The sequence below is a fragment of the Dreissena polymorpha genome, chromosome 3, assembly GCF_020536995.1.
Source record: "Dreissena polymorpha isolate Duluth1 chromosome 3, UMN_Dpol_1.0, whole genome shotgun sequence".
Taxonomy (NCBI): Eukaryota; Metazoa; Mollusca; class Bivalvia; order Myida; family Dreissenidae; genus Dreissena; species Dreissena polymorpha.
Window position 1 is genome coordinate 139,468,265 of NC_068357.1, and position 27,306 is coordinate 139,495,570.

At 35.8% G+C, this 27,306-nt stretch overlaps 1 protein-coding gene across 1 annotated transcript; it reads left to right on the forward strand.

The window, feature by feature from the left end:
* Positions 1-509: 509 nt before the first annotated feature.
* LOC127871661 (protein kintoun-like) lies at positions 510-27,136 on the forward strand. The gene is made up of 5 exons (XM_052414785.1): positions 510-2,161; positions 10,684-10,860; positions 15,578-15,750; positions 16,208-16,515; positions 20,673-27,136. The coding sequence occupies exons 1-5, from the start codon at positions 536-538 to the stop codon at positions 21,416-21,418; spliced, it is 3,030 nt and encodes a 1,009-aa protein (XP_052270745.1). The 5' UTR covers positions 510-535; the 3' UTR covers positions 21,419-27,136.
* Positions 27,137-27,306: the final 170 nt, after the last annotated feature.

Genomic DNA, 27,306 nt, shown 5'->3' on the forward strand with positions numbered 1-27,306 from the left:
CTATTTATGTTCAGGTGTCCAGCAATAAATTTTTGCTGATGTTTTTACGCAGTTCATATAGTTCCTCAAAAGGAGATTTTATTGGTTCTTCATTTTCTGAATTTGAGTCTAAGTTATTTTGGTCCGGTAATTAATTTAGAATTAATTTTGACGAGTTATAAATTGGTTAATGACTAGTGTATCTCTGCGTATCGCTCAATTTATGGGAAAATCTATAATTTTATAAACTTTTTTAGAGCTACTAAAAATTCTTTGCTCTAGCCTATTTATTTTCTTAAATTTTCTATGATCCGTATTTTAGTCCATTCATGCCGTATCAAAATTTTTTAATTTCTTTTTTCATCTATTTCAAAGTTTAATAAAATAGTGTAAAGAGCTAATATAGATCCACCATTTAACTTGCAATTACACATCTGTCAGATAAAACTGATCGTGCATTTACACGTTCCGGGCCTCAGAATTTTCTCGACCTTGCGGTTAACTCCCTTTACATGTTTGCGCATGCTCGTAGCAACAAGCACAAACAAAAATAAGCATGGCGTCGAAAAAGACATTCGAAGATTTGGATCTTTCTCAGGAAGAATTAAAGCGCATAGAAAACGCTTTAAAAGATGAGAAATTTCGAAAGATGTTCGTTGAGTATGCAGAAGAAATTTCAGACCCGGCGAACAGAAAACGATACGAGGAAGAGATCGCGATGATGGAACAAGATCGGGGCATGGATGTGCAATTTGTAAATCCGAAACCAGGTCATGTTCTCAAAACCATTATCGATGGTCAGAAAGCCTTTATCAACATTTGTACAAGTGACAAAATGGGACAACCGACTTCGAAGAAAAGTGTCAGCGAGACCGGCGTAAAAGGCCTCATGTGGCAACTTCCCCATTCCTTTTCCCCACCCAGAGAGGATTATGACAAGGCTAAGAAAATTTGCATGGTTTACGATGTTGTTTTTCATCCTGATACTTATACCATGGCCCGTAATCCAAAGTTCTTGAAGCTTGTTGAAGATACTGCTATAGAGGGCATTGAAAAACAGCTTGGGGTTAAAGTTGATAAGAACAACATCCGCCGACCAAAGAATTTAAAGTATAAAGGCAGCCCAGTTGCTACTGTTATTAGAACACGTAAAGATCAACAGAAAAAAGAAAGCAAAAAAGATGAGAATGATATTCTGTCAAATATGCCATATCCCTACGGCAGTGAAACCACTGCGGAACTAACAGAAAAAAGAGCAAAAGAAATGGAAAAGAAGGCAAAAGATGAGGCAAACAAAGCAAGTAAAACCAAAACAACAGTTGCGAAGAAAGCTGAAGAAGGATTCACAATGCCAAAGTACAGCATTATTCATCGTTCTGATATGGACATTCAGGAATTTAGAAATGCCCCTGATTCCCGTCCGTCTACAAGACCAAAGGTGCTGGTGGTGACCATTGATTTGCCTCTCTGCAACTCTGCTACTGGTGTTGACTTGGACATTTTTGAAGACAAACTTTCACTGAAAAGTGAAAAGCCTCCTTATAAACTGGACCTGAAGCTTCCTTATGCAGTTGATGATGAGAATGGGTCAGCCAAATTCGATAAAAGCAAGAAATGCCTGATTGTCACATTGCCTGTTGTACCGGGCATAACTCCTGATTTACCAAAGTATGGTGAAAAAGGACAAGAAACTCAGCAGGATGTTCCTCCACTTATTGAAGAGCTGCCACCATTGGAAGCTGCTACGGATCTTCCGCCCCTTGAAGACATTGATGAACCATCTGGCTCAGCAGATGAAAAGTCTGAAAAGGATGATCATCCAGAATGTACAGAGAAGAAAGTGAAACCTCAAATCTCCTATTCTTTGCCCGAATATGATTTCAATCAAGACTCAGAAACTGTTACATTTATTTGCCATGTTCGAAACGTTAAAGATGACTCAGTCAGTAGGTCATTTCCATCACCATCATCTGCTGAAGTCAAGTTTTTATCGATTGGGTCTGGGGGGTTTCCCATGCACTATTGTCTCTTTGTTGCATTTGATGCAGACTGCAGGATTGTTCCAGAGCATACGACCATTGATGCCTCAGAGAAGAATCTGACAATTACATTTTTGAAGGAGAAGGACTGTCGAGTTCAATGGAACAAGGTCTATATTGGTGCAGACAGTAAAGCAAATGAGGTGGGTGTAATCTAAATGCTTTTTGGTATCTGTTTGTGATGTAACCTAAAAACAAATGTGTTGTGGACTTGTGTGTGTTTATAGTCAAATTTGCATTTTACTCTAGTTCATTGAATGGATCACGGGTATTGGGCGCGTGGCCAAGTCGCTTTAACACTATCAATATGTCATAAAACAACTTTTTTCATCAAAAAAAATAATATAAAAAATTCTGATATAATATATCGTCGCTTTTCGTTCTCAAACCTCGTAGCTCCAAAAATTTTAATATAATTTTTTCGTCTTTTCCGAATATATGAAGTCTGGCGCATGTTTTGTGCTATATCTCGTAGCTCTACGCCATAAGAGCCCTAGAAAAAAGCCACGTGACGAAATGTTGTAGAATGATTGTTGGCTTTTTTCCCTGCGAAAAGTCGTAGCGACGCTATTTCACCTATAGGTACGTCGTTTCGTTTGGACAAATTTGACAAAAAAGTTTTTATAATTTTTTTTTATTTGCAACTACGAGGTTTCCTATCAGGACGAATTGTTGTACCTCATAAAAATGACAAAACTGTGGTGACAAAATATCGTAGCTACCATGTCTGACTGTCAGTATGACTTATCAGTATGACTTACGCGTCTACGGCTTATACCGTATTTGGCAGCTTTATTTGTTTGGTATTTTTACAGAATTTCAATTTCTAAAACATCGTTATAAAAAAATGAGACGTTTTTTTCTCTCTCCTGAAAAGTTGGCATTTTGTAGCTAAAAGGTTTGAGAACGACAGCGACGATATATTAGCTATACATTATATCAGATTTTTTTTAATATTTTTTTTTTGATGAAAAAAGTTTTTTTATGACATATTGATAGTGTTAAAGTGACTAGGCCACGCGCCCAATACCTGTGGAATGGATATGTGATACATACTTTTGCTCAAAATGTATTATTTGCCTCAAAAGTTATTTTTTTGTATTCCTAAGTAACTTATTTATTATTATTACATAAATAAATCTTATTAATTTTGTTCAATGTTGTCATTCATAATCATATTTACAACTGATTTATTTGTGTAATTGTGAAAACAAGCAAAAAAAAAATTATATTAGGGCTTTATTTATGCTTCTTTTGGGTTCATGAAGTTATACCTGTATTAAATGCAAGGAAATGCAATTGTATGAGTATTAACGCCCCTATTACCAGACAAAACTAGAAATGGCGCGGCAGAGGCTGATGCATATCCCCATGCCACATGTTTGACCCAGGGGCGCCCCAGGGTTGGTAATGGAGCCATGCATAGTTGAGATTGACCGTATTGTCATAAGAGATGTTCAGTACTATCAATTTGAAGTAAATTGGTTTAGAAATGAAGAAGTTAATGTAAAATAACCTAAAAAATGAGTGAAATTCTCTGACCTGGCCCCACCCCAACCCCCATAACTTTTGACCCAAGGGTCAGATCAAAATTCCAAATAGTGCAGTCGCACATAATTATGCTCATAGCTACCATGTGTGTAAGTTTCAAGGTTCTAGTGCTAATAGTGTAGGAGGAGATAGTGGCCAGGACAGACGGCAGAGATAACCACATAATAGATTTCAAAATCTAAATGCGGACACTAAGTTCAAGTTCAAGGTCACTGGGGTCAAAAAATTTATTTGCATGGAAAGGTCTTGTCCAGATACACATGGTTACCAATTATGAAAGCAATATCTAAATGGACACAGACATTATGAGCTTTATTTGAATCGCAGATTTCAAAACCTGACCGCGGACCGCATGTTTAAAAATTTGATGCGCATGGAAAGGTGTTGTCCAGATACACATGCGTACCAAATATGAAAGCAATATCTGAAGGGACACAGTAGGTATGAGCCTTTTTCGAATCGCGGTACAAGATTGCGAAACCTGAACGCTGACCTCAAGTTCAAGGTCAAAGGGGTCAAACATTTTTATTTTTTATGCGCATGGAAAGGTGTTGTCTAGATACACATGCATACCAAATATGAAAGCAATATCTGAAGGGACACAGTAGTTATGAGCCTTTTTCGAATCGCGGTCGCAGGAAAATCTCTGACCCGGCCCCTCCTAAACCACCATAACTTTTGACCCAGGGGTCAGATCAAACTTCCAAATAGTTCACCGTCGCACATGTTTCAAGGTTCTAGTGCTAATAGTGAAGGAGGAGATAGTGGCCAGGACGGAGGGACAGACTTTGTCAGTTGGTCCTGAAAATTTAATCAGATCTTCATCAAACTTGGTCAGAAAATGTATCTAGATGATGTCAAGGTCAAGTTTGAAAACAATAAAAAGGGTCATGCCGGGTCAAAAACTAGTTCACTTAGTGCGTTTTAAACCGAAAGTTTGTCCAGACCATAACTATGTCACTTATCGCTAGATTTTTTAAATGACTTGGTAAATTTGTTCACCATCATGGGACTGTGTGTCATGCGAAAGAAGTACGTCAATATCTCTTAGGGTCAAGGTCACACTTGGAGTTGCCCATAAATGAGCTTTACCGGGCCATAACTTTGTCATTTATTGTGAGACTTTAAAATCATTTGGCATATTTGTTCACCATTATTGGACGGTGTGTCATGTGAAAGAGTTACATCAATATCTTCAAGGTCAAGGTCAAACTTTGAGTTCAAAGTTAAAAAATGGCCATAAATGAGCTTGTCCGGGCCATAACTATGTCATTCATTGTGAGATTGTAAAATCACTTGGCACATTTGTTCACCATCATTAGACAGTGTGTCGTGCGAAAGAATTACGTCGATATCTCCAAGGTCAATGTCACACTTTGAGTTCAAAGGTAAATAATGGCCATAAATGATCTTGTCCGGGCCATAACTATGTCATTCATTGTGAGATTTTAAAATGACTCTGTACATTAATTTTGTTCACAGTCATTGGACGGCGTGTCATCTGCAAGAATTCAAGAGTTCAAAGGTCAAATGGCCGTAAATGATAATGGCATAATAATTCATAAAAATTGCCATAAATTAGCTTCTCTTGTTTTGTGATGACAGCGTGCAAAATATTCTGTGTCAGTGCAGCATGTGGGGGTATATGTCACATCTGTGACAAAGCTGAATTATAATAATATACTATAATGAGCATGTTTAAATATTTATATTATAATTTGAAAACTTAAAATAGGAACTGGCAACATGCAGTCGTCTCATTGTTACCTTATAATTTAAGCATGTCCTGGGTCTGTGTATGATGTGTTTGACATGCAGGTATTCAGTGCGTCAAAGGCACAGCGATTACAAGTCCTCCTTGCATTAATTAAGAAATTGCTAAACATTCCCACAGTGGTTGCATGCCATATTCTTGAGTTAAAGCCATATAAATGAATCAAAGGCATATTTTGTGGAGTAAATGCCTTATTTTTCAAGGTGAGTTTATTGTTGTTTTGATGTCCCAAGATTTCCATCTTTGGGTAAAACAATTGCAGTGAACCTTTCTGCTAAGAATGTAGTCTTCATGAAAACAAATGCTTAAAAAATAACTACAGCAATTATTCAGGAGAAGAAGGGCATGATAGCTTTTGTTTAGATAAATTGCTCACATTGCATGTTTTTTTGTGCAAGCTTCTTCATTATGCAGTGTTTTTTTTCACCGTTTTGGGAATGGGGCCGGGTCCCTTTGGATTGGGAAAATTCGCAGCGTTTTGACTACATTTATGTAAAATTGGGAAATTAGTGTTGTTGTTGTTTTGCTAAAAAATATGCTCCTAAATTGAGGATACAAGTGTTGGTATTATATTTACTAAGGTTGAACTTATATGGACGGGAGATGGAAAAAAAAATTGTGATCCAAAAAAAAAAATTTTTTTTTTTGTGGGGATTGGGAATTTTGAGCTCCCATTTGGGAAAAATGTATACCTTTTTTCATTGGGAATGGGTTACCGGATCCGATTTTGAATGAAAAAAAACAATGTTATGTATCCTATTGGATTATCAATGGTCTCCTTTCAGATTTCATATTTATTTTATGCCAGGCCACCATTAGTCTCAGCTAAAATAGCATGATTGTGCACTGTATGAAATTAAGGAATTGTTTTTGCAAGAAATAATGAATATATTTATCCACCTTAATGCCTAGAAATTTACATCACAAAAAAATGTGATCGAGGCATTGTTAACATGCGTCTAACGCAATCTCATTATGGTGGTCGTGATTAAATTGTCTGTTTCAGACGTATGACATACATGCGATTAATGCATTAGACAATTACTCAGTGCTCGAAAAGTGTCCTATGTCTTCTGCAGACACTAAGCGTCTCCAATGAGTAAAATGGCGTTTGTTCAGTGCAGAACGTGTGCACAGTGCCCTTTCTATGCAAGATTGACTCAAACCAAGCGCTTGACATTAGATTGTCGCATACAAATTGTGACCACCCCTTAAATTAAGAAGTTATTGCTATATGATGTATTATGATTGCTATTGTGTGTATTTTTGTTCGTCCTGAAATTGAGTGTACTCAACTGAAAAAACTTCTTGATGGACTTAGCTCGTTCACATCATATCACCTTAGTGTACACAAAGTAATTTTGACTTTACAATTTTGGCAGAATTATAGCTCTTGTCATTTGTCACATTATAGAAAAATGAGTCACAGAAATTGTCAAATATTGCGTGTCCACTAAGTACTCTTAAACTTGGAGCCACATTTTGACTTGACTATATAATTATGTACTCACATTATTACAATGGGTTAATTTTTGCTTTTTTAGATTTGTCAAAAATGCTTATTCATCATTTGAAAAAGAAGTGTAATTATTAGTAAATTAATAAACTGGCATTCATGGTATTATTTTGTAAATGACAAAAAATGGCTTGTTTTGGTGTAGCAAACAGCAATCAAACATGGTTGGTTACCTGATAAATACATTTTGAGGTCTATTTATAGATTTGAAATCATTTTGGGGATCCTTGGTCTAAAATTAATGTTCTGGAACATTACCACATTGACTTGGCAGTAATTTCCATAATGTACATACATGTCATGTGCTATTTTTGTCTGTAACACAGTGTAGTGTATACCTGCAGAAGTCAATACACCCCAGGTAAAATGGGCTTGAGCATTGGTTTTCAATCCATTGCTGTAATGCACACCATATAACAGGCTTAGTCAGTTAGTGACTGCCTGTGGAGTTGCACAAACTAAATTTTCATAAATGATAAATTATGTTTAAGTTTGAAGTGATCTATATGTGTTGACATTGCACTGCATGCAACTGAATTTTCAATAGAAAATATATTTTGATCACAGCTTGTGCTTTACTTGAAAATAAAAAGTGGACATTTTAAATGTAAAAGTTTGAAATTTCATACATAATCAAATTCATCAGATCATCTGAGCTGTGTCATGTGACATTGGGCCTTATGCCATTATTGTATTGAAAATTGTGAACTTAAATGTACATGTACGATCAATACATGACCTTAAGGTATTGCCAGGAAATTATACTGATATGGATTTTTTCTGTCTGCCCATAAGGCACCAATAAGTGCTATTGGTGTTTCATAGTGAAGAATTGATCCTGGAGTTGGCTTAATACCTTTGACGATAAGAATAGTATATGGCACCAATAGCAATGTCTGGAGCATGCAGGAATACCTTGGCAAAGATAAAACAGATGAGAATATTTGTTCATTTACTGACAGTTATGTTAATGGTCATTTCATACACTGTGTTTAAGAAACATTTGTAAACAATTTAAGTTTTCCTTGAATACATTTGAATGTTTTGCTTTCAATTGTAATTCTGATTGGATACTTAAAAAGCCTGTGGGTTTCAAATACATGTGAGTGGCTAATGGTAGATGGAAGAAGGAAGATAAAAGACTTTAATGTGCATTGTAAAACAAACGCATCGTTGCAGTGTGGAGTGGAATATACCTATCTCTTCCTTGAAAACTTTTAACTGTCAAACATGTCAAATGTTGATGATATTGTTAAGGATCATGGAAAGTCTCTGTCGGTGATTGTGTACCCATTACAGGCTGTGATTTGGGTAACATGCCACATCTGGAATATTCTGCGTTTGCTCTTGGTAGGTGTTGACTCGCAGGGATCCATTCTTAAAACTGAAATGCATCAATTATATTGTACAAAAAGATCACAACACAATGGATCTTATGCCATTACGCGCAGTCTGGTCATAGCCTTTGCTTTCTGCTATTAAGTAACCCAAGTTTAAGTGACCTCTTACCAGAATGGCGGCATTTGGCAAAAGACCCATTTTTGCATGATATGGGTCAAAATGTTTTCCTGGGTTGTTACAATTCAGACATTAAAATATAACTAAGTTATGTTGGAGGAAAATTAATATGTACTTGATGTGTTTTATCAGAAGGGATGACATATACAGATCTCAGTGACATTCTTTGTAAAATTTGTATATCATCAAATTAAATGCATTATTCAAACAAAATAAATAACAACATTATGGCGCTTAAATGTCTTCTTGCATTTAAATGTTTAGTAAAGAAAAATCAATATATACTAGTTGTTCTTGAATGCTCTGAGCTTTTATGAGGACATAAGTACAGCTCATCCCAGGACCCGGAGGGTCAATAGCTGGGAGTTGGATTATTGCAACAAAAATATATACTAAATTAAGGTTTACATGTAAATCATTGCTGGTTTAATTAGTGTCCTAAAATGATGTTATAAGGAAGAGTGTTTAACTGGGTATTCACACCAGTTCTGAAATGTTAACTGTCTGATGTGAACTGTCTGATGAAATCGACAAACTGGTATGCATGATGTGGCTGTATATCAGTAAAGCTTGCAAAGTGGGTCACAGAACACTCGAGAATTGAGCTTTCAGTATTGGATATCATAGGGAAATAGAAAGTACAATTGGCTTATTATTTGAAGGTTTGCTAATTAAATGTAATTTGTAACCACAATTTTTGGCTTCATTTCAAGTAAAAGGATCTTTAAAATAGAAAGGTAATTTGTGGCTTAGAATGTTTAAATTATTTCAGATTAAGGTTTATACTTTGTTGCACAAGAAAAGAAACTTGGTAATGATCCCGTTTCTATTTGTTTTATAACTCAATGAAGAGAATGCATCACTGCTAAAAGTTACATTTATTGAAATCCACAGATTAATGATTAGCCCTTTCAGTGCGGGAACCGAATTTTAAAGGCCTTTGCAAACAGTTTGGATCCAGATGAGACGCCACAGAACGTGGCGTCTCATCAGGATCCAAACTATTTGCTATTCTGATAGTATTCTTTGAAAAAAAATCAAAGAAAATGCTAATTTTAGAATTTCAGCAGACATTTTAGCAGATGACAAATTTCCCAGCATGCAAAGGGTTAGGTTTGTATGTGCTTGACCTAGATAGGCATGTGTGCAGAAGCCGTGCAGTCATGGCCGAGATGTTTACACCAGATATCTGATATCCTTGACTTCTTGAACCTATGTTTGCAAGGTTTTTATCATTTAGCAAACCCTGCAGTGGGAAGATACAATGTTTCATACAGTTTTGTCTGTGTGTTGTTTTTAATGAAATAAAAGTAGTGTAAACATTCAAAATACTGCCAAATTGCAGCTTAAACATTTTTCATGTTTTGTTATTTTTCATGTTTTGTTTTAAGTTCAGACCAGTGTTGATGTTGAAGAAAATTAAGTTCAACCTTAGAAAAAACAAATGTTCTGATTTATCTTAGCAAGGTAATGTTTTGTGTTTGTTATGAATTTGTCAAACAGTAGTAATTTTATTTTTATGATAAGATATCAGTGTTGATTTTTAAAACAGGCCTTTCTTTAAAAAAAAATTATAACAGCATTTTGCATAATTTAATTTTCAAGATTTGTTACTAAACGTTTTCTAGGTAGTGTTTAAACTTTGATTCTTTATTGTAAATAAAACAAACAATGTGAACGTCCATTTGCAACACTTGGAGATTGACCTGATCATCTCTTTAAGGTCCTTTTTTATGGGAATTAACTGACAAAAAGCTTAACAATAAGACAAGGGCAAACCACAAATAAATAGAATAGCCTCAGTAACTGCCTTGGAACGTTAATGCTAGACATAGCATTTGGTGTTTGAACTGTACCAAAGATACATTGTATAAAGTGTACTTTTTATGCACGCACTTTCAGAGATTGGGTATACAGATTTGCCCTTGTACTTTCCATCATTCTGTCAGTCTGTAAAACAAGTCTTGCAGCTAAAATGACTTGTGGCACATGTAACATGACTGTTGATAGTAAAATGAATTTTACAAACATATCAACCTGCATGTAAATCTTCACACCACTATATGTTGTTTCTAAATTGTACACATTATTGGGCCCACTTTTTAGACAAAAGTGAATCTGGGGACACCCTATCAACACTTAAAATAATCAGGTAATAATATGCCAATAAGGTTAAACTAACCGCCAGTGTTTGAAATTAACCATTGCAGATCTTGTGTTTATAATTTACATCCCCTGTCAAGTTACATATAAATATATACATCTTTGCGACACCCATGAACAGACATGTTACTCTGTGCTTGCAGGAGAAGCTGTTTTTGACCACTGAGAATCTTCAAGAAGAGCTTGACCAGTTGCAGGCCGAGGGTGAAGCCATGGGACGAACGGAAGAACATACCCCTGAAGCATCCGAGTCAGAGGTCAAGGTTGCAGAGGTCAAGGTCACAGAAATGAACCCTAAGAAACTTCGACTGAAAATCACTGTGAGTGTCCTCCGTGTTGGTTTCCTTTGTTGTGTGAATGGTCAACAAAGGAATTCATACACTGTGTCATTTGGCCATTAATATTTTAAAACTGCTCAACAATTCACTGTTTTAGCAGTTTTTATGTCCCCCACTATAGTAGTGGGGGACATATTGTTTTTGCCGTGTCTGTTGGTCTGTTGGTTGGTTGGTCTGTTGGTTGGTTTGCGCCAACTTAAACATTTTGCAATAACTTTTGCTATATTGAAGATAGAAACTTCATATTTGGCATGCATGTGTATCTCATGAAGCTGCACATTTTGAGTGGTGAAAGGTCAAGGTCATCCTTCAAGGTCAGAGGTCAAATATATGTGGCCAAAATCGCTCAGTTTATGAATACTTTTGCAATATTGAAGATAGCAACTTGATATTTTGCATGCATGTGTATCTCATGGAGCTGCACATTTTGAGTGGTGAAAGGTCAAGGTCATCCTTCAAGGTCATAGGTCAAATATATGTGGCCCAAATCGCTTATTTTATGAATACTTTTGCAATATTGAAGATAGCAACTTGATATTTGGCATGCATGTGTATCTCATGGAGCTGCACATTTTGAGTGGTGAAAGGTCAAGGTCATTCTTTAAGGTCAAATATATGGGTCAAAATTGCTCATGTAATGTCACTTCTGCAATATTGAAGCTAGCAATTTTATATTTGTATTGCGTGTGTATCTGGAGCTGCACATTTTGAGTGGTGAAAGGTCAAGGTCATCCTTCAAGACAAAACATCATATAGGGGGACATTGTGTTTCACAAACACATCTTGTTTCTATTTGTAACTGTCTATATTAGCATAGGGATGTAGAGGGATGGTTTTTTGACTGTTGTGTTGTTGTTTTCTTTGTTGAATCTTTACTGACTTTGCATCATTAGCAAAAATGAAAGCAAATATTTTCCGACTCAATAGACAATACTTGTGTTTATTGCTATTCTAACAAAACATCATGTATTTAAATTGAATGCACTATAAACTATAATAAGATGGTGTGTATTTTAATTTTACCTCAATAGTAATTATACCCCCATTACCATTGGTAATGGGGGCTATATAGGAGTCACTTTGTCGGTCTGTCGGTCTGTCCCGAAATTTCATCCGATCTTCACCAAACTTGGTCACAAGTTGTATCTTTATGATGTACAGGTCAAGTTTGAATATGGGTCATGCCGGGTCAAAAACTAGGTCACGGGGTCACTTAGTGTGTTTTAAACCGAAAGTTTGTCCCGACCATAACTATGTCATTTATCGTTAGATTTTAAAATAACTTGGTACATTTGTTCACCATCATGGGCCGGTGTGGTGCGTGAAAATAGTACGTCGATATCTCCAACGTCAAGGTCACACTTGGAGTTCAAGGGTCAAATGCTTGTCAGGGCCATAACTTAATCATTTATTGTGATATTTTAAAATCACTGGCAAATTTGTTCACCATCATGTGACGGTGTGTCGCTCGAAAGAATTACGTCAAGATCTCGAAGGTCAAGGTCACACTTTGAGTTCAAAGATTAAAAATGGCCATAAATAAGCTTGTCCGGGCCATAACTATGTCATTCATTGTGAGATTTTAAAATCATTTGGCATATTTGTTCACCATCATTGGACGGTGTTTGGCTCGAAAGAATTACATCGATAACTCCAAGGTCAAGGTCACACTTTGAGTTCAAAGGTCAAAAATGGCCATAAATGAGCTTGTCCGGGCCATATCTATGTTGTTCATTGTGAGATTTTAAAAAGCGTTTGGCACATTTGTGTACCATTATTGAACTGTGTGTCGCGCGAAAGAATTACGTCGATATCTGCAACGTAAAGGTCACACTGTGAGTTCAAAGGTCAAAAATGGCCATAAATTATCTTGTCCGGGCCTTCACTATGTTATTTATTGTGAGATTTTAAAAATACGTGGTACATTTGTTCACAACCATTGGACGATGTGTCATGCGAAAGAATTATGTCGATAACTCCAAGGTCTAGCTAGGTCACACTTGGAGTTCAAAAGTAAAAAAATGGCCATAAATTTGGACAGCATGTCATGCGAAAGAATTCAAGAGTTCAAAGGTCGAAATGGCCATAAATGATAATGGCATTATAATTCTTAAAAATCGCCATAAATTTGATTCTCTTGTTTTGTGAAGACAGCATGCAAAATAGTCTGTGTCAATGCGGCACATGGGGGTATACGTCACGTCTGTGACAAAGCTCTAGTTAAAAATGAAATGTGATGTGTTCTTTGGTGTTTTTATGTCCCCCACTATAGTAGTGGGGGACATATTGTTTTTGCCCTGTCTGTCTGTTGGTCTGTTGGTCTGTCTGTCTGTTTGCGCCAACTTTAACATTTTGCAATAACTTTTGCTATATTGAAGATAGAAATTTGGCATGCATGTGTATCTCATGAAGCTGCACATTTGGAGTGGTGAAAGGTCATGGTCAAGGTCATCCTTCAAGGTCAGAGGTCAAATATATGTGGCCAAAATTGCTCATTTTATGAATACTTTTGCAATATTGAAGATAGCAACTTGATATTTGGCATGCATATGTATCTCATGGAGCTGCACATTTTGAGTGGTGAAAGTTCAAGGTCAAGGTCATCCTTCAAGGTCAGAGGTCAATTATATGTGGCCAAAATCGCTCATTTTATGAATACTTTTGCAATATTGAAGATAGCAACTTGATATTTGGCATGCATGTGCATCTCATGGAGCTGCACATTTTGAGTGGTGAAAGGTCAAGGTCAAGGTCATCCTTCAAGGTCAGAGGTCAAATATATGTGGCCCAAATCGCTTATTTTATGAATACTTTTGCAATATTGAAGATAGCAACTTGATATTTGGCATGCATGTGTATCTCATGGAGCTGCACATTTTGAGTGGTGAAAGGTCAAGGTCATCCTTCACAAGGTCAAGGTCATCCTACAATGTCAAACATCATATAGGGGGACATTGTGTTTCACAAACACATCTTGTTGTAATGTTTAATTCAAACAACGGTAAGCAACTGTCAGTCTTGATTCAATTATTTGATTTATTTTATTGCATTTAATTATTTCTGTTGCACATTTAGTAAAAGTTTCTTTTCAACTACCATACTTTCCATTCTTGAAACGTTTATTTCTCAGAATAATTGATTGACTTAAACTGGCTTGTTGACTCATCTGAACAGTCATCCACTTAAAAGCACTGTTGAACATATTTATTAGAGCAACATCATGTTTCTGCATTTAATATTTATCATTAAATTATGTTAAAGGCTGTTTTATGGCAACATCTGGAATGGCATCGATTTTTGCATGTAGTGGAAAGTGTGAATATACTGTAATTACCCTAATTATTGGAAATGAAGGATGTCAAAATTATTTACGATTAATATTTATGAAGCTGCGCAATATCAATTTCGAACAGTAACTTTGACACTTAATAATAATTTCCCTTGTTTTTGGTAAAAAAATCGCTTAATTTATCAGGTTTGGTTTGGATTTAACACATTATAGGATAAGTCATTTTAAAATTTCCATTTATTAAGACAAATGACAATACCCAGTACTTAGGGTAAACTTTGGTAGTTATTTGTGGCTTAACTGTTGTAAGGTAGAGTCATTGTTTATGACATGTGTTGTTTGTGGGGAGGGTTTAGGCGCCTATCTGAAGCAAAGGCCACTCATGCCTGACTGGGGCGGTTCTGAGCTTAGGGATTATTGAATTCTGAGGCTGGCAGCTGTGTCAGTAAGTGAGAAACTAACTTTTCAGCAACAGCGTATTTGCTTATTTATTTTCCATAATTTTTGGCTGGCTGTCCAGGATTGACTACTTTCATTGAAGATAATTTTATTTTATTTCTGTTTATATATATGAATGGGTAGTCGCAAGTTGTCAAGTACTGGAAAAACAGCTTACCGAGGAAAATGTTAATTACATGTTAACTGTATCTGTCTGAAGTACTCATATACCCTTAATACTGCCAAAAATCCTAACAAACAAATGCACATCATAAATAATTACTTCAAGTGAACACTCCTGGATAGCAGAGTAACTGTTGCAATATAATAAAGCTCAAAATTACTAGCTTGAGGCTTGTAAACTCGATTAGCAAACATTATGATGTTTTATCAATTTCTACTTAATACATGTGCTCTGTTTTACTCATGCGTACACGTATGTTTTACAAGTTGAAATATACTGTAACACTAATTTGATGAGATACATTTTCATTGCTTACAGTTGAATCTTTAGGAAATCTTGTTTTGAAATAATTTTTTATGCATTTAGATCAGTGTGAAGTTAGTAACATTTTGAGCTTTATTGCAAATATAGTCTTTAACAACTGAAATGTTGTGTATGTATAGATTGTGTCTCTTGAATGAATTTTGATTTGCCCTTAAACAGATCTGACAAAGCAGTGCAAGGGTGGTACATGTAGTCCCACTTATGACAATTCTCTAGTTCCATTGTGAAAGCATTTATTTTATAAAAGCCGCTGCTGCCTACAACCACCTTTGACTTCCGAATTGATCATGCACCAAAGGCTGCTCCATCATTTGAACTTTTGTTTGCAACCTTTCAAGTATTGATTTGAAAGCAAATTTTAGTCTAGTCATATACAGGATAGTACCTATTTATAGTATTAAAAATACATGCTGCATAATATCCCGCAGTGTTTTTCTCAGAGACTTGGTTTTGGTTTTCTCCAGAACCCAAAGGCAACATTTACAACGCTAGAGGACGGTCTCCCAGAGTGCGACGATGATGACCTACCGCTGTCAGCAAACATTGAGGTGGTTCACACCAGTGAGGTACCTAACCTGCAAGGCATCCTGAAGTCAAGGTCAAGCTCAGAGTGCTCCACGGAAGATCAGTCATCCAGGTAGGGTTAGTAGGAAAAGGAATGAAAGGGGGGGGGGGGGGGGCAGGTGTAGCAAGCTTAAGTTGACTACTGTTGTGCTTTGAGTCAAAATGTGTGCATGTACAAGAACATTTGACAGATTTAGCTTGTTGATGTCGTCCAGCTGTTTTCATTGGATAACACCTAACATTTGGAAGGTTAAAGTTCAATGTTTAAGCACTGAGCTATTCTTTATCATAAATCTTATTGCATTATCAACTGCAGAGTCATTTATCAAACAAATCGTTTTAACAGTTCACTTTTCCACATCTTGAGATGTCCAACAGAATAAATCCAACTTATTTTTATTTTATCATACAAAATTCATGACAATTATATTCTCACACGATTGCTTTTTAAAGATATGACTTAAAAGAAACACCACTGTTTTAAACCAGCGCACATTTTTTATTCATAAAAACAGTTCTCCTCCTAACAGTGGTGACAGTCCAACAAGCCCACGTGACAGCGACGGTAACCGGCGGTCCGTGACCTTCAGCAACCACGTGGAGAAGGCCACGTTCAAGACAAATGCCACTGTTAGCAGCCTGACAAAGGCCCTTAAGAGCAAGCGCCGTAACCAGCGGCGCCGTGAGGGTCGCAAGGACGGGAGACAGCGGCACAACAGCAACGGCAGCGAAGGCAGCAGCTGTGATGACATGGAGACTCAGAGGCGCAGCAGTGAGAGCCATAGTGAGGAGGACCTGGAGTGTGAACCAGACAACGATCAGAGGGAGCAGGCTGCTGGTAGGTGATAGGAAAATCTATCAATATGGAACACTTGAACCTGTGTTTTACCTGTGGGGCCCCTAGGCAAATCTATCAATTTGGAACACTACCAGTGTTTTACCTGTGGGGCCCCTAGGCAAATCGATCAATATGGAACACTACCAGTGTTTTACCTGTGGGGCCCCTTCAGGTGTTTAAGAATGTTGTCATTTTCAGGGAGAACATGACTTTATAAATTGAAATGTGTGATGGTGGTACACTGTAACTCCAATACAACGCGGTCAATGTGGTCCAAGCCGCGAAACAGCGTTATAAATGGATCCGCGTTATAAGTTTTGAGCTCATTTATTGAAGGATGCTATAAAAAACAGGTATAGTATAGCCTATAATTTAGGTCTTGTTTATTGCCATGCTTTGTTGTCATCAGAAAATACATGCATATAAACCAAATGGTATCGTTGACAGTATACATACCGCTTTTCTAATGTGCACATTTATCCGATAACCCAATAAAATTACATCACTTAAAAAATAATAATCTTGAACATTTATGACGATAAATATGCTTAAATTCATAAACACAAAGCAAATGCATACGCCATTTTTTAGAAGTGTAAAGAGTGTACGCATTCATGCAAAAAACTTGTCTGGTACCCTGCCTCTTTTACTGCGGAAAAGAAGCCATTACGTAGTGAAAGGGGAGGGAACCCAGACTAGCAAAAAACGTGTTTACCGGGGACTTTCTGATACAGGGCAAAAATTAAAGTGAATCTCTGTTAACAATTACACTGCGTTAGCATGTAAATAAATCGTCTGGATTATTTAATTAATATCTCGTACATAAAACTGCAAGATTAAATGCCTAAATACTAGAATGATAATGAAATGACAGAAAAACTTGTTTTATTCTGTGCGCAGTATATTTCACAGCCGCTCTTTTAATATAGTCAAACTGCAATCATAAGAAAGTAAGAATGTTTTAATCGTTTTGAATAACTTTAATTTGATATTTATCCCGCTTGCACTTAACTTATTGAAATTAGCGAACCATACCGCTCTAATAAGGAATACATGTAATAAACACTGACACGCGAGTTTTTCACACTTTTATTGACATTACATAACAGATTAACACCAATTAGCTGTTGATGTTGTTGTCCTCGAAGCGATTAAAATCCGTTAAACAATCGGTTGAATAAAGCAATCAAGATGTGATCGCCGCCATCTTTGAATTTTTTGAAAATACACGAAGTTGCATAAAATGGATTTGAATCAGAAATGGAAGGTTGGAGAAAAAAACGGGATCCAAGCACCCCCCGCGTTATATTGGATTCAGCTTTCTAACTGAGAGCGCTATATTGGAGTTACAGTGTATTCCCATTTCAGATGCATACTTCAAGTAAAGTAATGTAAGCACATTGGGCAATCTCATTTTAAAATAGGGCGACACTGAATGTGAACTTATTTGATGTAGTTCCTTTGCCTATATTAAATATATCTGATTTATTGTCCCCTACTGGTTTCACAGGAGTGGACTTATGGTTTTCGCTCTGTCTGTGAGTCTGTCACACTTTTCTGGATCCTGCGATAACTTAAATCTTCATATTTTTTCATGAAACTTGAAACATGGATAGATGTTAGTATGGACATTATGCACGTCATTTCATTTTATTCCTACATCAATAATTCTGGTTGCTATGGCAACAAATATATATAAAAAATCTGACAATGGTGGAGCCAGTAGGGGACATTAATTGCTTGGCAATAGTCTTGTTTATTGTGCTTTTGTTGTGTCCTTGAGGGTTTGTATGTCACATAATTATATGCAAACATTTGTTTAATTTCATGCGTTTCACTGGTTTAAAAGTCTTATTGAAGGGCTAGATGCATATGAGATTGTATGCTAAATCTTCTGGTGTAAGTGTTCTAACATACACAATTGTTTTGACAGATTGCATGTGCTTATTAAACCATGATGGTATAAAACATAGGATACTTGTAACTATTGATGTCATTTGTTGTACTAGGGTATAAAGTAATCATGGAGTCAGCTTTTTTTTAGCTCATCTGAGCACAGCGTGCTCAATGGCTGTGCTCAATGGTGAGCTTTTGTGATCACCATTTGTCCATCGTGCGTTGTGTGTCAGCAACATTTGCCTTGTTAACACTCTAGAGTCCACATGTATTGCCTGATCTTCATGAAACTTGGTAAGAATATTTGTCCCAATGATATCTTGGACGAGTGTGAAAATGGTTCCGGTTGGTTAAAAAACATTACCGCCAGGGTGGGCATTTTTCCTTATTTGGCTATAGTAAAACCTTATTGACACTTTAGAGGCCACATTTATTGTCCAAACTTCATGAAACTTGGTCAGATCATTTGTTTAAATTATATCTTTGATGAGTTCGAAAATGTTCTGGTCTGTTGAAAAACATGGTTGCCAGGGCAGGCATTGTTCCTTATATGGCTTTAATAAAACCTTGTTAACACTATAAAAGTCACATTTGTAGTCCAATCTTTATCAAATTTTGTCACAACATTTGTTCTAATGATATCTTTGGCTGTAAAGAACAGGTCAGTTCCTTTGTATCTCAGGTGAGCGACTTAAGGCCTTTCAGGCCCTCTTGTTTTTAACACAAATAATCAGACTTTTCTTGAATTTATATACAAGACACAGAGAAAAAAATTGGAGGCAAAAAAGCGTGATTTGTATTTGAGAAATCTTCGTATCAGATCATGTTCAATAATCCTCTGGTCAAAATTTGTACATGTGTAGCGTTAGAACTTAGAGATTGTTTGCATGATCTGTTTATAAACAGGGTCCTTTTCATAGGCTTTTATCAAGTGTTACAGAAATATCATTCTGCCCCTTTTATGAAAATGGTAAATTTATTGTATAAACACATATAACCATGAACAATTTTATGAAGATAAACCAAACAATAATTGAAACTGTATATGCAAAAATATTTTTTTATGCTCCCCGAAAATTTTCGAGGAGCATATAGTTGCCAGTTTGAATTACTTCCTTACTTCCTTCCTTTCGTCACACTTTTGTTACAGTTTCTCATTGCGCCTTAAATATTTTACTGATCTCTTACATATTTGGCATGTAGTTACCTTGCATGGACCTCTACCTTTTGATGCGGTTTGAGGTCACTGGGGTCAAGGTCACCAAGGCTAATAATAGATTTTCCGTCACAATTTTGTTACAGTTTCTCATAGCATCTTTAATATTTTTCCAATCTCTAACATATTTGGCATGTAGGTACCTTGCATAGACCTCTACTTTTTGATGAGGTTTAAGGTCACTTGGGTCAAGGTCACCGAGGCTAATAATAGATTTTTCCGTCACAATTTTGTTAAAGTTTCTCATAGCACCTTCAATATTTTTTCGATCTCTCACATATTTGGCATGTAGGTACCTTTTATGAACCTCTACCATTTGATGAGGTTTAAGGTCACTGGGGTCAAGGTCAAGGTCACCGAGGCTAATAATAGATTTTTCTGTCACAATTTTTTTACAGTTTCTCATAGCACCTTCAATATTTATCCGATCTCTTACATATTTGGCATGTAGGTACCTCTCATAAACCTCTACCTTTTGATGAGGTTTGAGGTCACTGGGGTCAAGGTCAAGGTCACTGAGGCTAATAATAGATTTATCTGTCACAATTTTGTTACAATTTCTCATAGCGTCTTTAATATTTTTCTGTTCTCTTACATATTTGGCATGTAGGTACCTTGCATGGACCTCTACCTTTTGATGAGGTTTGAGGTCACTGGGGTCAAAGTCAAGGTCACCGAGGCTAAAAAAAAAATTCCGTCACAATTTTGTTACAGTTTCTCACAGCGCCTTCAATATTTTACCGATCTCTTACATATTTGGCATGTAGGTACCTTTTGATGAGGTTTGAGGTCACTGGGGTCAAGGTCACTGAGCCTAATAATATATTTTTTTACGGTGGTTATTAACACATAGATTGACAAAGCACATCATCGGGGAGCATCCATCAGTTTCACTGATATTCTTGATATAAAAATGTAATATTTTAATAATAATTATTGTTATCCATTACTAAAAATATGTTTCCATCAAATTTATTTTGACAGTGTTTTTTTTATTGACAATCATTTTTGATAAGATAAAGAACCATATCTTCCAATATTTCAGGTCAAACAGTTGAGGAAAGTGGCAAGGTTACTGAAGAAATCCTTGAAGACAAAACAAAAGCTCATGAAAAGCAAAATGGAAAAACCCCTGGTTATCAGATACATTCTAAGAAAGGCAAATCTAAAAAGAAGGCCAAAAAGATTGCTGAGGAAGTGAAAAGCAAGATGGCAGCAGTCAGAGCTAATAGCTCTTCTGGCAATGATAGTGATGATGATGAAGACCATGCTTTGGAAAGAACTAATAGTGTTGAGAGTGAAGAAGCTTTTGTGACTAGAGATGAAAACCAGCAGAAATTGGTCGATGTGACTAGAGAGAGTGCTGCTATGGAAATAGTGGAAAAGGTTGAAATGGCCGCAAGGAAAAGTGATCTCAAAGCTGATAAATATGGCAGTATCAATGACTCAGGTGGTAAAATAAGTGATACATCAGGTGCAATCAATGATGAAATAAATGGCAGCTCTAAGAAAGGTGTGAGATTTAGTGAAAACGTGGACCGTGAGAAAGGTGATGGAGGTAATGGCGAGACTGGAACAAAGGGAGGTAACGGGAGCATGTCTAGCAAGAAAGACAATCAGGGTGAGAGAAAGGGGGAACAGAGTGGAAAGGGGGATGATGTGAGAAAAGGGGAGGTGGAAACAGAATTGAGTTGGAAAGAAGTGGACAGGGCTAGTCCATTTAATGCACACAAAACTCAGTGTGCATTCAACTTTTCCAACGATGTGATGTTTGATTTAGATATTGACTAGACAAGGGCATGTAATGGCATTAGCCACTGGGTTTACATTTATGTGTGAGTTATTGATAGACAGTTAATGTGGACAGTTTTCAAAACAGGTGGCTTGTGGCTAATGCTATTACTGAGATGTTCACATCTTGAAATGTACACAAATGACACGAGATATTTACAAATAGTAAAAAAAATCATAAAATGTATGAAAAAAACAAAAACAATAATCGCTTTAGATTCTGTTTGTTATAATCATACGTGTACCATGCATGTGTCACTATGTGGTTTCTGTAACTCTTCCTTTGTTGCGTGGTCTGTCCTTGATTTCAAATAGGTATTGTGTTGATTGGTTGTCCATTGCAAGATTGAACTGCTTGTTGTCTAGACTGTATCTAAACCTCCCTTTGAGTGTGAGTGGCTTGGGTGAGTTTCCTGCATTTATATATTGAGAATTGGGTCACAGTTATGTGTGTACATGGATCATAGATTTGGTACTTTTTTGTTAACTTTATATTTGGTATGTTTTTAAGGGCTAAGGAAGAAAGAAGTTTTAAGTTCCAATCATTTAGAAGTAAGCATGTTTGTGAAGATTTCGAAAAAAAGCTTGGGGTAAAAATGTATCTGTCACAGTCACTTAACCTTATACATAATTATTGCTTTTTGTCAATCATTAAACCACAAGTATTTTTTTTTACTTTATTAGTTGTGTTCATGCCATCTCAATAATTTTGTATGTTTTTAATTTTTACAACTACATGTGTAAGATTATCACATTTAATCAATATTTCTGGGTATAACTGTACATAATAAGCAGGTTTTTTTTCCACTTTTTGGGAAGATAGCCCATGGCTTTGGAATTGGGAATTTTATCGGCATTTTCATGAAATTGGGAAAATAAATTCATTAGCCCTTTTTTCCACATGAAAAGTCCACTGATTAGGGAAATACTAATTTTGATTTAACTCTTTATAATCATTCAAATTAAAAGAAAAAAAACATATAATACTGTGTTAGATGTAATTGAATTAAAATTGAGATAAAATACACATAAGACTTCTTTCAAAAAAAAAAAAAAAAAAAAATTTTTTTTTTTTTTTTTTTTTGCAATTGGGAATTTTTTGTTACATTTTGGGGAAAAAAGTATACTTTTTGGGATTGGGAACATAGCCGAATTTCGGCTATAAAATCGGGCAAAAAAAAAACCCTGATTAGTATATGACTGAAATTACAAATGTACGTACATTTTCTTGAAGAATTCAAATGGTCAAACATATTTGTAAATTTAAATATAGGGCCATATGCTGCAAACGCAGTACCTTACATACACTTAAAACTTGACAATATTTATAATAACAATCTGTCATTTAATATCTCCATAAGTGAACATCCTTGTATTATCTTTCCTGTTGTGATTATGCCACATCCATCATGTGCGTTTTTAATGCTCATGCTTATATGCTTGTCATGAAATGACGTTTTTGTATTTTGTATATTTGCAGATTCAGTGTCATCTTTTATAAATTGCATATTGATTTTTGGTTAAAATCAATTGTTCAAATAACTATGAACTTTGTTACAGGTTTTGTTCATATTTTGTTAAATTTGTTTTTAAAAAAAAAAGAAGAAGAAAATATGTCTGTGATTGAGATCATCAACATGTGATAAAAGTAGTGTTGTCTTGAATATAAAGCAATTTCATAAGTGCTTTACAGTGATATTTGAGTAATATGGAAATAGCTGGCAATTAAGTCATTGGTTATCACTTTGTGGATCATTCATTCATTGAGAATGGCTGGCTTCCAAGTAGTTGGACATGTTTTGTGAGACATTTGTAATGCTAACTTGCAAGTAATTGTCGGTTGTTGACTTTTGACTCGATTCTAATTGTAAGGTAAATTTTCTTAATTTCTAACTTTTATTGATTATTTTTTAGAGTATGTCCATATGAGAATGACCAATTTGCCTCTCATGGTTATTACTAATTTTTATGTCATTGATAATGTCTAGCTTGTAAGTCATTTTTAATCGCTTACTTGTATGTCATTGGTTATTACTAACTTGTATGTCATAGGATGAGTTGTAAGTAATTGGTAATCGTTTTGTTAATGTTTATTTTTCAGTTGATCATTAAGAATGACATACTGCATGATTAAGATTTTATAGGAAGTCACAATTGTTTTTGTTTTTTTTCATTGGTGATTTCTAAATCTATAGCTATATATGTTTTTGTAGATAATATTCGAAATTAATGGGGAAAACAGTTCATATCTAAGGAACTATAAAAATGTGTGGAAGATGCAAAACTTCATTTTGGTGCATGAGGACGATGCCGCTTTGGTTACTTGTTTTTTTTAAATTGACTATTGAACAAAATGTCAGAGATATTCTACTCATTCATATGTAGGCATCTGCATATTGCTCTGATGAAGGCAATGTGCAACATCTTCATGTCAGTATTTCTAGTCTTGATATTCACTTGAAACATTACAAAACATTTTTGATTCTTTGTATGAGGGCACTGACTAAGTTTTAAGAAGCTTACCCGAGTGTAGCAGAATTATACCCCTTTTTATACGCCCGTTTTTAAAAACGGGACATATTATAGTTTCACCCTTGGCGGGCGGCGTCCACAGCAGTGTCTGCTCTCTAATTCAAATTGTTTTCATTTGATCTTCACCAAATTTGGTCAGAAGTTGTGTCTAGATGATATGTAGGTCAAGTTCAAATATGGGTCATACCGGGTCAAAAACTAGGTCGCGAGGTCACTTAGTGCATTTCAAGCATTTGGCATGGTGTCCGCTCTCGTTGAAGTAGTTTTCATCTGATCTTCACCTAATTTGGTCAGAAGTTGTGTCTTGATGATATGTAGGTCAAGTTCGATTATGGGATATGCCGGGTCAAAAACGAGGTCACATAGTGCATTTCAAGCATTGAGCATGGTGTCCGCTCTCTAATTGAAGTAGTTTTCATCTGATCTTCACCAAATTTAGTCAGCTGTTACATCTAAATGATATCTAGGTCAAGTTCAAATATGGGTCATGCCGGGTCAATAACTAGGTCTCAAGGTTACTTAGTGCATTTCAAGCATTGAGCATGGTGTCTAGAACCTTCGAACGGGCGTATCTTGTGACAGTTTGGCACTTGTTGTATTTATGAATTTTATGTTAATGCTTGTGTTTAATACTTTATGGCTTGGAGGTTATCATATTTGCTCACTGACAAAGGGGCTACAATTCTTATCTGCATTGAAGCAGAGTAATGCCCCTTTTGTACTGTTAAAGTTTGTGCCATTTGCATATATTGACCAACGTTTATGAAATTTCTGATGCAGTTAGAATTGGTGTTCTTTACCGTAATTTCGGTGTAAACATAGTGTACATGCAGACATTGCTGGGTATTGATTTGGACCTGTGGGTTAAAGGTCATTGTAACTAAAAATTAAAAAACATATTTGACTATGCTTTGAGTTGTTATGCTAAAATATGGTTTGTTATTAGCATACATGCAGACTTATCTTTGGGTTTGTATATCTGGTCAGTGGAGTTCTGATGAAGGTCACTTATACTACAAATAAAAACCAGTTTCAACTCATAAACTAGAGTTTGATAAAGGTTTTGCTTTGAAATTTGTGTGAAGGTAGCTTATGTGCAGACCATCCTTGGCACAGTAATTCAGATAAAATTGGTAATGCGATGGAAATTTCTTTAAGCGGCATCACCACATTTCTTGTTGCAATCTAAACTGTCATCTTTAATAAAGGTTTGAACGTACTATAAAACTGTTGCAAAAATTCACTATAAAAAATGTACTTTTTACTTTCAAATCCCAAGAGTAGTTGATCTTGCCGTTTTGAAACAGCCCTTGTTACTCTTACCGTGAGGTAAGGTGGGGTTACTGTCCCTTTTTATGTCACCCCACCACTATAGTGGGGAACATATTGTTTTTGTCCTGTCTGTTGGTTTGTTTGTTGGTTTGTTTGTTTGCCCCAACTTTAACATTTGCCATAACTTTTGCAATATTGAAGCTAGCAATTTAATATTTGGCATGCATGTGTATCTCATGGAGCTGCAAATTTTGAGTGGTGAAGGTCAAGGTCATCCTTCAAGGTCAAAGGTCATATATATGGGGACACAGTTTTTCACAAACACATCGCTTGTTGGTTTATTGCTTTGGCAGTGTCTTTGGAATGAGTTTAACAGCTGTGTTTCAAAACAGTCTGTCATAGGTGTTGACATGTTTTTTTCAAGACAGTTAATGAATGTTGTTTTTTATGAGTTAATGTGCTAATAATCAGCAACTTATTATACCCCGCCATAGGCGGAGGGATATTGTTTTTGCGTTATCCGTCCGTCTTTCCGTCAGTCCTGAGCCGTATCTTAGAAGTGCTTTAGCGGATTTCATTGAAACTTGGTATGAGTATATATATGGATAATTGGATGATGCACACCAAATGGCATTATATTCCATCTGTAAATAACAGAGTTATGGCCCTTTGTATCTTGGAAAAATGCTTTTTGTGTGTGTCCCAAGCCATATCTTGGAAGTGCTTTGGCGGATTTCATTGAAACTTGGTATGAGTGTCCAGAAGCATATTGGCAGGGGATATCAATTCAACGAATTTGCTTGTTATTTCTTGGCTCCACATATGCAATTTTTAATTACAAAATCCAGTTTGTTCAATTCAATACAATTGTGTTTTGTTTTGACCTGGTTTTCTCTTTCTTGTAAAAAAAAGAAAGAGAACAATTCTTAATTTGCTAGTAAATGTTTATGCAAAGTGGGTTAATGCCAAGGGTGTAACTTCTTTTAGGTCACGTAGGCCTTGGCCAACACTTTTCTCCCGAAAGTCATAAACATACAAATCTTACAATTTCATTGAAATAAGTTGGGGAGGGATGTCTGAGGCATTGCGTTTAATTAAACTGGTTGAATTTTCGAAAGTTACACGTGAAATGTTCCTAATACAGTACAAATATACATGTATAATGCTATATCATAAAAACTGGGGCTGATAAGAGCATGCACCTGTTATTCTAATAAAATGTTATGTAAACAATACTATTGTAATTAATGTTTAGGAAAAACAAAGGTCAATGTTTGATAATGAACAAAAAATTTAGAAGAGAAGAAGAACTTTATCTCATTTAAAACTGAAGGAAAAGCACTCTACCATACAGGGCAAGGGATATCATTAATAGATATTAAATGCTATCTTCATTAACAACAACAAAATATATTTTGTATTTCATTGTTGTCATCGCTTATTTGATTAAATGTTTTGAGATATGTGATGTAAGAAACATTAAAATATCTTTGAGTATATCCTCAAGGCACCTAAGATACTACCCCCGAACAATTGTCAGGCCTGCCAGACCCCCCCCCCCCCTTCTCACACACACTCCTCACAAGTATCCAGCCTTCACTTTTGTTTTCTAAGCTACTTAATTTATTGTAATTTTTTCACATATTGGTAACATCTACCTGTACTTTTATGTTAAAGCTGGATTGAACAGATGCTGTTTTGTTACTTCTGCTTCACTCTTATTATCTTTATTAGCGATAATATAAAAAATACATGAAGTACAAATATTCAACTGACATGTGAATAAAATTCTGGTAAAAGTTATGATGTTAATTCAGATGTATCTGTTATAACATCATCTTCTGCTTTCTGGCAATTCGATTGCATTTCTACAGTGTTGTTATGGGACCTGCAACAATAAACGGTAAAACAGTTTGCTCTTCATGTTTTTCTTTATTCAAAGGTTAAATTAACATTTATTGACTGTTTAAAGCACTCTTGAACCATGTGTCTGCATTATACTGATATTAATACATATAAATGTGATACACTGGTGCCAATTTGCACATTGTTGCTGGACACTGGTGCAGGCAAAAGCCCCTCCT

Bases quoted from the DNA above. Each gene is read 5' to 3' on its own strand.
- LOC127871661 (XM_052414785.1), top strand. From the start codon at position 536: ATGGCGTCGAAAAAGACATTCGAAGATTTGGATCTTTCTCAGGAAGAA. The intron at 10,861-15,577 runs GTGAGTGTCCTC...GGTTTTCTCCAG, and splicing joins AACTTCGACTGAAAATCACT to AACCCAAAGGCAACATTTAC. The intron at 15,751-16,207 runs GTAGGGTTAGTA...TCCTCCTAACAG, and splicing joins ACGGAAGATCAGTCATCCAG to TGGTGACAGTCCAACAAGCC.